At 43.2% G+C, this 10,814-nt stretch overlaps 1 protein-coding gene across 1 annotated transcript in view; it reads left to right on the forward strand.

Annotated features, from left to right (window-relative positions):
- Positions 1-9,413, forward strand: part of LOC102033264 (protein spire homolog 1-like) — a 17,192-nt gene extending 7,779 nt beyond the window's left edge. The window contains exons 7-16 of the mRNA XM_005420636.1: positions 252-320; positions 796-931; positions 1,380-1,504; positions 3,155-3,230; positions 3,779-3,927; positions 4,981-5,112; positions 6,441-6,505; positions 7,345-7,372; positions 7,781-7,923; positions 9,074-9,413. Of these exons, the coding sequence (XP_005420693.1) occupies positions 252-320; positions 796-931; positions 1,380-1,504; positions 3,155-3,230; positions 3,779-3,927; positions 4,981-5,112; positions 6,441-6,505; positions 7,345-7,372; positions 7,781-7,923; positions 9,074-9,245 (1,095 nt within the window). The 3' untranslated portion in view covers positions 9,246-9,413. The remainder of the gene's footprint in view (positions 1-251; positions 321-795; positions 932-1,379; positions 1,505-3,154; positions 3,231-3,778; positions 3,928-4,980; positions 5,113-6,440; positions 6,506-7,344; positions 7,373-7,780; positions 7,924-9,073) is intronic.
- The last annotated feature ends 1,401 nt before the right edge of the window (positions 9,414-10,814 follow it).

Consider the following 10,814-nt stretch of genomic DNA (forward strand, 5'->3'; position numbering starts at 1 on the left):
CCAACTCCTTGTTTTGTTTTGGGGGGTTGTTTGTTTGTTTTGTATTTATTTGGTGTTTATGGTTTTGTTTGTTTTCAGATGGGGTTTTTTTGTTGTTTTGGGGGGATTTTTGTTTGGTTTGGGCTTGCTTTGTTTTGGTTTTTAGTGCCTTCCCCATCTCCCCTGTTCCCAAATCCTGACTTGTATCATTCACTGTGCCACTGAATTGCAGAGTGTATAAGGAGCAGAGTTAAGCATCACTTCTCTTTCAGGTGACCATCAAGCAAAAACACAGGACCCCCAAAGCTGATGTAGCTTCTCTCGAGCCTCATCTACAGCTGGTAGGTGACCTGGTGCTGCATCTGATGATAGCAAAACAAGGTAATTCTGGCGGTAACAAGACATTTTGAAGCAATATAAAGCTAATGCTTCAGCTACTGGTTTGTATTTGGGAGGCGGTTATCTTAACCATATTTAACTTTTGAATTGACTCCTGCCAAACATGGTACTAGAAAAACAAGAGCTGACATCTTTGTAGAAGAAAGATGATCAATCTTCCTACTTCCTCCACTGCTTCTTTAATTTGCAACATTTTTTTTGCTCTTGAAAGAGCTCCTGGAGTTCTTGATTTCAGATTTGAGTCGCTAAAGTATTCCACTATGCTTAGTGCTGAATGCTGTCTCATGTGCAGGGCCCAGTGCCCTCTTGGGTGACAAGCACTTGTGAAATGGGGCCATTGCTGATGCAGTTATTCTGTCACCACTGTTCTCCTTGCTCTGTCCAATGGCTCTTTGTGGTGCTGTGCTTTGGCTGCAGATGTTGAAGGTGAAGCTGAAACAGTGTGTGCCACAGGAGCCCAGGTGGCATGAACAGCTCACGGCAGAAGTAAAACAACCACCGAAGCCTTGGGCAGCAGCAGCAGAAGCACAGGAAAAGAGGAGCAGGCCCAAAGGTACCTGCTATAAAGTGACCTAGCAAGCAAGCAAGCAAGCAAGCAAAGTCAGCGTTGGCTAAAAATAATAGATGGCCTTGGAAATTAAATCCCACTTATCTTTTCAATAGCATTTGTAATGTGACGGGTGGTGAGAAATACAAATGATGTGTGATAGAGGTGGTATGGCATGAGAATAGTGATTTCTAAAAAATCTGTTTGTGGCTTATTAAGACTCAAAAGATATTTCAACTTGCTCTTTTTTTTTATGGATGTCCACATTTCTCTGTCCACTAAGTGAGATTACAGGACTTTGACCATCATCTAAGAATAAAAGATTATGTAGTTACCAGGACAAAGCCTGGCTAAATCTTAAATTCCAATGTGTTCCAAATTTGTCATTTTCTTGTCCCAGATCTATCTCATTTAGTCTGTGGGTATGGGTTTTTTGTTATCCCTCTCGCTGCAGAAATGCTTGTGGCATCAAATACTGCCTGGAACTCTCCAAGTGACAATTTCTTACATCTCCAAGATGCCAGTACTGAGTTTAAAATTGCCAACACTAAAACACAGCAGCTGGGAGCAGGAGCTCAGGTAAGGCTTTAATGGAAGGACTACAGAGAGACATGCCTACTTCAGGAATTAGAGCTGTGAGCATATACATAGCCTGCCTGGAAGGGCAGGAACAAATCCTGGTGTAGGAAATCTTGCCTCAGAAGTGAACAAGTGTGGTACTACTGGGTTCACTGAAGTCCCTTCCTCTACAGAAGCTCATTTCATTCTCAAACACTTCTGTTTGTGGCATGACTGCAGCCTATAGGTACTGATCTCTTCTCTCTGACCAGTGACAGCATCCAAGGGAATGGCCTGAAGTTGAGTCAGGGGAGGTTTAAGTTAGTTATTAGGAAAAGGTTTTTCACTTGCAGGGTGGTTGGGCACTGGAACTGTCTTCCCACCAAAATGGTCACAGCACCAAGCCTACAGAATTCAAGAAGCATTTGGATAATGCTCTCAGGCAAATGGTGTGACTCTTGGGGTGGTCCTGTGCAGGGGCAGGTGTTGAACTTTGGTAATCCTTGTGGGTCCCAACTCAGGATATTCTATAATTCTACAGAACTGAAGTCTGCTTTGGTCTCTTAAAACTAGATCCTGCAGAAGTTATAATAACATGGGAGTCTGGCCAATGTGGACCAGAATATTCCTACTCTTACCTCACAGTGAGGCATTTGATGCTAGATGTATTGACATATTTTGATTTCATGTGGTATGTGAACTCGTGGCAGGAAAACTTAATGATGTATTTTGAGGAAGGAACTTAATGGGTGAATTCCCACTTGTTTGTCTGTGGAGTTATTTTGGGAGCACTGTTCTTCAGTAAACCAGTCTTTTGGTTCTTTAACTCCTGGCTCTGTCATGAAAAGCTTGACTGCTTGGTTCTGGGATTCAGTCTGAGCATATTCTGAAATTCTGTGGAACAGAACTTAAACCCTAACACATCATGTCTAGCACAGATACTCTGGCATACAAACAGGAATCTATTTTCTGTAAATATTCCTGCATGAAATGCAGTTGCCTAACTGAGGAAAACAGATATGAATTATAAAAGCAGAAAATCTTAGCTTTACTTGCCCAGTCTGAGCTACTTGGAGGAATGTTCAGCATTGTGGTTGACATATTACTGCTGAACTAGAAGGACTTTCATATAGAGACTAATATAATAAAATTTGAGGGTTTTTTTGCTTTTCTAGACAAGGTAGAAACAATGCTGTTGAGATAAAGCATTGCATTTGAGTTGAATTAATGAGTTGGATTAGTCATGGTCTCTTGAACTGTTCTCCAATGTTGCTGCTTGTGTGCTGGAGCCAAGAAAATGGTTCCGATGTATTCCATGGGTTGTGTGTGTATGATTATACCAAGTTGGTTCCTGAACAGATGCCACGTTAGTACTAGTATCCACTACTGGAGCTGGGCAAGAGAGAGAACAGGTGAATTGGAAACTTCACTAGCTTAGCTGGAATTTCCTAGCTGTGGAGTGGGGGGAGAATTAACTTTATATTTCAAGAAGAAACAAAGTTTCTAAATGTACCCCACTGATTTTTCACTTTCCTCCACTTTTGGCTGAGCCTTGAACATTTTTGATCAGTCGTGGGTATCCTGGGTTTTGTTAGGCAGCAGTACTTCTGATGAAGTGGCCTTGGTGTCTCTTACATACAGATTATGAACGTCCTGTCCTCTGGTCTACAGGAAACCACTCCCAAGCTGCCTGCCAGTACCTGTCTTTCCTCCACCAGGCCATCAGGAGTATCCTGCATCAGCACAGGTCAGTGCGCTTCTGGCTGCACAGCTAAGCCAGGTGACAGAGTACAGCCAGTGGCCTGATGGGCTCCCAAACCCTTTGGCTGGGCTCAATGTATACTTCATTATCAACTGAAGATACTTTGCAGGACAAGTTCCAATGCTAAATAAAGAGTCCAGGGAGGTGCCCTTAGAAGATAATTTCTCTGCAGTTGTCTGAAGCTTGTGTAGCTCCTGCAGCTTCAAAACAATGATTGCATGTCCCCAAAGGCCTGACTTGGAATTTGCAGCAAAAGCTAAATGAGTGGTTTGAATATTCAAGTAGAAAGTGCAGCACTTCATTTTATTAAACTAAATTATGCTAATGAAACCTCATCAGTTACTACTGACAAGCATAATTACTGTAACCTCTGCCTTTTATGTGATCTGAGCAGATGGGTTGGAGGGGGAGAGATGTAAGCCGTGCTACCTTCAGAAGGCAGTGTTTTGCTTTTGAGTGTCCAGCCCTCAGGGTGAATACTTAGAAACTGATAGTGGGTTTTCTGCACACTAAAACTTTCTCTTCCTACCCAGGTCTTGCTGCAAGTTGCACTCCTCCCATGAGTGCACCCCTACCAGGAGACATTAAGCCTAAGTGTTTCCTGAGCACTAGCCAATGGCAGCTGCCTCCTTACAGAGGAAGGTCCAAATCTTTAGACAGAAGCCTTCAAAGCAAGGAGCTTGTAAGTCCAACATGCCAGCAAGCAACCCTGGTCTGATATATCTGGTAATGACTTGCACCTTGATCCTCATGAAAGCAGTAAGCATGCTCTGTGGAATTTTGTCTTGGAACATATGGTATACCCATCTGAAGTTGGTATGCTATTCTCTCCTTGGAGACATCTTAAGAGAAGACTGGATGCTGTAGTGTCCTTGTGGTGGCTCCCCCCTTTTAATGACATGAAATAAAGTTGTTTCTCATACAATAAGAGGGAAATACCATGACATTACTTGAAAGTGTGCACCAAGGCTTCCTCAAGCAAACTGTAATTGAGAGTGGAACTATCCTGGTTTCTTCATGTCCATTTCTTTTCTCTAGATTCTGATATGCTCACAAGTATCTTTTAAGCTGCAGTAAGGGGCAGTAAGTAGTTAACAAAATGTGGATAGCACAGCATTAGTGACTTTTAAATGTATAATATACGTAGAACTGAAGTTATCAGGCTCTGAATGATGGTTGTGGGAGAAATACTGGAGTCTGTGTGCTTCCATGCAACCCTCTGAATTATGGCCTCACCATGTTCTGCCCTGACAAGGTGTGTTGTGCCCTTGTCTCTTTCTTTCCTTCTGCATCCCTCCTTGCCCCACCTTGGCAAGTCTCTAACTGACCGCTGTGATGCCTCTTTGTTCAGCAGTGTGGTGGGGGATGCAGGTGTGCTGGGGATTAAAGCACAGCTGTCTCCTGTCTGACCACGAGCCTACAGCTTCCATTTGTATGGCACCAATAGGTCTTGGGAAAGAGAAGGGCAAGAGAGTGTTGTGCTGTGGAAAGCAATTTTGTATCCAGGAGAGGCCAGGGTGGCATGTGTTCTGGAATCTGCTTGAAAACTGTAGCAACCTGCGGGTAGTAGTTTCTCTGCTGGTATTATCAGAGTCACCTGATACTCCACATCACAAGCAAAACAGGGTTTTGGACAAAAATGCTCCTGATCCTTTGGGACCCAGTTTTGAGATGAACTCCCCAAATAGCTGCTTTCTTCAACTTCATCTGATTTTTAACTTCTGTCGTTCAATAGGACTGTCCCTTTCCTACCGAGTGGCCATCACCAACCATTGCTGAGCTGATTGGAACCAGATATGCTATGATGGTGCTCGAAGAGCAAGGCCTCTTCCAAGGAGGTAGTGATGGTGATTTGCCAAGAGCAAAGGTACGTTTCTCCTCCTTCTCTTGGTGCTGCCCTTGCCTTTTCAAAAGCTGTCTGGTTTCATGGCTCTCTGTGCTGAACTGCAGAGGCACCCTCTGCCTCAGCTTATCCTGTTCATAACAGCTGATCTGAGTTTGGCCCTGGGCTGGAAAATTTTTTTTAGTATTTCTGCAGTGATGGGTTCTAATCTAACTTAAGCTGTATAAATTGTCTAGAAAGTAGCCTAGCCCAGCCTTTGCTTGTTGCTTCTTGTCTGATTTCCATGCAAGGAGAGCTGACTGCCATGACTGTTGATCAGCTCCGAAATCCCAAAGTAAATAACTGCAATTTGGTATTCCTAAACAGTGAAACAAAGGCGCTTGACTCAGGCTCCCACACCAGAGTTGTGCTGACTCAAACAACCTTGACAAGTAGTCGTGAAGGTGGGGGAAATAAGTGGCACAGGGAAGGAGCTATATAGCTCAGGACTGTTGGTTGTTCACATTTATCAACTTCTGCCTTATCCCTGAGTCTCCTTTAGAGGGAGTGTGGCAACCACTCCTCCAGAGCAGATGTCCTGAGTACAGGCCCTTTGCAACACAGATGTGAGGAAGTCTGTGCTTCTTGGCTTTTGGGTCACTTTTTTGCCCTCATTTATTTAGCAGTATGGACAGAGTCAAAGGTTCTACTAGCAGAGCCATGCTACTTCCACAAGCTATCTGATGCTCCTGAGACTGAATCCTTGTTTTCTTCTCACCTTACTCACCCTGCTTTAACTTGCCTGCTCTATGACTCTTCTAAAATGGCTTTCTTACACACTGCTGTTTTTGTAGCTTTCTCAAGTTCTACTTCTCAAGATAATATCACTTCTGACTGCCAGCTGTGTATGAATGTGCTCTTTTTTATAAAGTTCAAGCAACTCATCAGCTTCCTTATGACTCATTTTTTGCTTCAGGATTGAATTCAAATTTGCCCTGATTTAATCTCCTTGGGATTGCTGCAGTCTACCTCAAAGAATGTCTCTCTTCTTCCTTCTCTCTTAACTAGCTACTGTTACACTCTTGCACAATACAGCTATTGTTTGCTCAAGAGCCTTTTTTTAAACTCCGGTTGTCTGGCAGCTGCCCCAAACCTCTGCATTATAAAAACACTGGCCTACAAGTGAGATTTTTTTTGCCTTTTTAGCTTTTAAATCCTGTGTCTTTGCTATACTTTATTGGACCTCTGTTATTGTATATGAATCTAAAGCCTTTAGAAGGTTTGTTTACGTGCTTCCTTTTTGGCAAGCAGTGGATAGTGTTGGTACAAAGATGTTTCCCATTTGCATTCACAAATAACTTTCTTTTCCACAGATCTGTTTCAGCTGCCATAAGCAGATGTTTCTTAAGTGGCCTTACCAATGTTACCTCTGCAGCAGGTGAGCTGGTACAAAAGGACTGAATGAGGAGGGAGAAAAAAGTGAAAGAACAGGCTGAGAATTCTCAGTATTCACTGGCTGTACTACTGGATAGGACCAGGTTGCTGAGCTCTTCAGCTTTGCCTTACTGCACAAGCCAGGCTAAAGTGTCTACAGCTGGGGAGGATGTGGAAAATCTTGTCTCTGAAGTAGTATCTCAGTTTTAACTCTTAGTGTTAACTCAGCAATAGCCAAATTTCCTCTGCCAGTATGAAATTAGTTTCTCTGAGATCACCTTCTGCGTTTTGCTCTAAAGGTTTGCTCTAACTTCAGCCCACAGCTTGAAGAGGTTCTGAGACAGGGTCTACACCAGAATCTTCTATTAAGGACTGAAAAAGAACTTCAGACCTTGTGACTGGGAAAGGAGTTGAGCCTACTTGTATCAACTTATTTGTCAGAGGCTTTCTGTTCATGGGAGAGTGAGAGAGGAACTTCAGGCTCATTAAGGCTCACTTAAATCTATTTGAAGCAGTTGTGAAGCACTGAATTGATTATAAGCAACAAGTAAACAACCACTGGAAATTGAGCAACTGTCTGGTGGTAGTGCTGGGTGAAGTGTAATGAGCATTTGCAGATAAAGCCTTGAAGCTATGGATGTTGATACATTTCAAATGATTTAAACCACCAGAAATAGGAAAGCTGGCAAACTGAATAGTGGAGTTCTCAGCTGCTTCACTTTGCCATCGAGTGGTTCTGCCACAATAATTTCAAATACTTTGAAATTAGCTACTTTGTAGCTGCAATATTGGTAGCTGCTGAGCTTTACTCAAATGATAATGCTGGAGATTTTTGTCTTTCAGGGTTGTCTGCTGTGACTGCTGCATTAAGGCAAGTCTAGTCTTTACAACAGTGTATGGGATTTTTACATTTTCTGCTTTCCCTTCTCCTCACCTAGTCATAAGAAGCTTTCCTTCATCCCACTGATACCTCAAATCTATCCTCCAGCTTGTTTCTAAGAAAATAGAAGAGGGAATGGTATGACATGTAAAAGTAACCAGGGTGACACAGATATCTCTTGTCATATTCAGCTAAAACAACTCTAGTTCTTTTCTTTCATCCTGTGTAAAGTGGTTTGGATTACACTGGGCTCTGTTTATACATGGGTCAGAAAGTTCACTGCATTAATGTCTACCTTTTAAGTGCTTCAATAAATCAATTGCATGGCATGCAAATTGTCCTGATAAGATGGAGGATGTGTTTCCCTGAGAACTCAGGTGACTTGTGTTGTGATTCTAGATGTCCATGCCCTTCAGAACATGTGTACATCTCCCACTTCAATTCCTAAAATTTTTGAGACTGTCTGGAGAGAAGGATCCAGCTACTCAGGAACAGAAGAGCTCCAAGTTGCTACATGAAATAGAGCAGCAGCAGTATTTTGGGTAAGCTGGGACAGGGTTGTTCTATTTTTACCTTGAAAGATGTCACCATTTACTTATGCAAAACTACAAACATGTAGACAGCAATATGTAATATTGGGCTGGTCAGCAGAATGCTCTGTTGAATGGCTGGTTTTAGATGGTTTTAGACTGGTCTAACTAGTCCACAGTTCTCTGGAAGTGTTGTTTATTTTAGATGATGCAAAGGGAGGAAGTGTAGGTGCTCTGAAATGCATTTTCTGTTTTAACTATCAGGTTTGTGACATGGATTTAGAAGTGTCTATAAGTGTTTTATGCCCAGATATAAAAGGTTCCTTGCAATAGCTTCATAGTATGAGAATTTCCAGACCCCGTCATGTTCTATCCCCCACAGCTGAAGGTCTGTCACTACAACCCAGAAGTAGCCCCCTTCTTCCTAGACATGAAATACTCTTATTGTGGCTCAGGTGTAACTGACTGAACAGTGATGCCACAAATGGTTTCTCAGTCCCTCCATGTATATACAGACCCTTTCCTTTTTGTCCCCTGAAAATTAATTATTCCAAAAAGAGTTCTTGACAGTTCTGGATGATAAAGACAACATGCATATAAGTGCAATATACAGGACTGAGAACATTTATGTTTTCTTCTTTCCAAAGCAGTTAAATTTTCTATTGGGCAAACTGGTACCTTCTTTTTCTTCCTGTGAAACCATTCTTTAATGCAGCCAGAATAAAGACACAATTGTTTCTGGTTCTAAGGCTGATACTTCAGTTGCCAAAACTCAGAAGTAGTATTCATTACTGAAGTTAATTGCATGGGGCAGGCAGTGGTTTGGTCTGTGTTGTAATGCTAGTGCTGCAGAAGAGGCCTAAGACTGCATTACTGTCATACTGCAGGATGGCAAAAATAAATCCTGCTGCATAAGGATGCAGCCATAACCTTGGACCAGACACAGGTATCCATTAGCCCTTTGGCTGATACACTGTCCATAGACAGAAGCTGTCAGCTGTTTTGGTGCTTTTTAGCTTTCCTAAGTGGTGCTGATGGCTCTTTTGAACCTATGCATTTGGCTAAATCACTTAGCAGCCTGGGAGAAGGATGGAAGAGCACTATGCCCTCTAACAGAAACCTGGGTCAGCTTTCCTGCTTTTGTTTTTCTCTGCCCCTCCAGTGTACCCGTTGTTTTGGAGCCTTGTGGCCTGGCACAGCCCCTGTGCTGTTATACAAGGACCATGGCAAACTGGCTGACTGCAGACATCTGTACATGGTGTGAGCAATACCTCTTGAATGTGACTTCTAGTCAACAGCACAGCATCCCTCTCAGGAGATTTTCCTGGGCTTGAACCAAACTGGAATGATTCTGCAATACATTTCTCCTGTCACTCCTTATGTACCTGAAATAAATGAAACAGCTTTATGCACCTACTGACATAAAGGACTGAATGAAAGACCTCCCTGCTGGTTAGTCTAAGCAGGAAGCACAGTTAGCATTTCTGTATTGTGAAGTATTCTAAAGCTTTGTGGGTTTTAGAAATGTTGTAATTCTTTCTGTGTCTTGGGGAAAATAAATGTTGAAGCATTATCATGCTTCTAGCATTTCTTTCTTTGCACCTGCAGCTGTCATTGTTCTGTGGCACTTTTTGCATTCATTGCTGAGCAGACTTCATCCAATGTACTGAGCACAGGGAAACTTTTACCAAAAACCCCCATATGTGAGAGGCTTGTAAAGTGGAGCTCTCAGTTAATATGATCACTTCACCCTGCATTTTGCATACACTCCTTCCTTACTACTCATAGCACTTAAAGCTCATAGCTTTGGTGCATGTAAAATGACAGTGATAGTTGCTCTGTCCAGTTGCATTAGGAAGCTTGTTTTGATTTTTTTTTTCTGTGCATTATTGTGCTTTGGCACCAGACCTTTCTGTGCATCTCACAGAAATACCTTTCAATGCTGTCATCACCTGAAGGGCAGAGAGTTGTTCTTGAGAGATTCTTGCTCATTGTCTTGGCTTTAAGCCTTTGCCCTGGAATAAACTGGACTATTGCAATATTCCGTAGATTTTTGTGTGTGTTTAAAACAAAACATGAGAGATTGCACAGTAGATTTATTTATCCCCAGGAATTGCCTGTATGGAAGGGCCTGATGGAGTTTGCCTTGGTGAGTTTTGGAGGGCCTGGATAGTCAGTGTTGAACAGACTTGGAGCTGGAATGAGTCATGCTGAAGAAAATAATGGCTGGGAAGGGCCACTTCTAGATAGAGGAGAAGGGAAGAAAGACGTGTTTAAGCTGAGCCCAAAGTCTGCATCCAAACTGCCAGAAGGGTCAATACCTCCAGCTGACTTGCACTGGCCTGACTCTGCTTCCTTCCAACTGCCTGTCTGTAAGCTGATGCCTCCTTGCAGGCTTAGGCAAGCTCTGCAAGTAAATGAATGTGGGGAAGCTGGAGCTTGAGCTTCCTTTTGGAGCAAGTTCAAGTGTTCCTCTTCCTTCATTCAATTAGGAGGGGTGCAGCCTACCTCTCCAGGTCCCCTCCTGTATGTGCCAATACTGGTGCTGCTAGGAGGCACATCCTTATCAGGCAGGTGGGCTCCCTGCAGGCTGCAGGGAATGGCAGCCAAGCCACAGGTGCGCTTGCTGGCATGATGGGCACAGTGTGGGGCCAGGGGCATGAGGCGCTCAGAGACGCTTGCTGAGTGGGGTAGTTTGAGAGACCAGAAGTGAGCTGAGATCAGCCTGCTTTGAGTAATGTGGAAGGCCAAAATGCTGCTCAGAGCCTGGGTGCAGCAGCAGGGAGAGAAGGTTTCCATATGGCATTGAGGTAAACTTGAGTTCACCTGTGGAGCAAAGGTAGTTCTTGGTTCCATCTCTTGCACATCTGTTGTGGGGTCACATGGGCTTGGTTCACTGCCTT

Source organism: Geospiza fortis, unplaced genomic scaffold (assembly GCF_000277835.1).
Source record: "Geospiza fortis unplaced genomic scaffold, GeoFor_1.0 scaffold1, whole genome shotgun sequence".
Classification (NCBI taxonomy): domain Eukaryota; kingdom Metazoa; phylum Chordata; class Aves; order Passeriformes; family Thraupidae; genus Geospiza; species Geospiza fortis.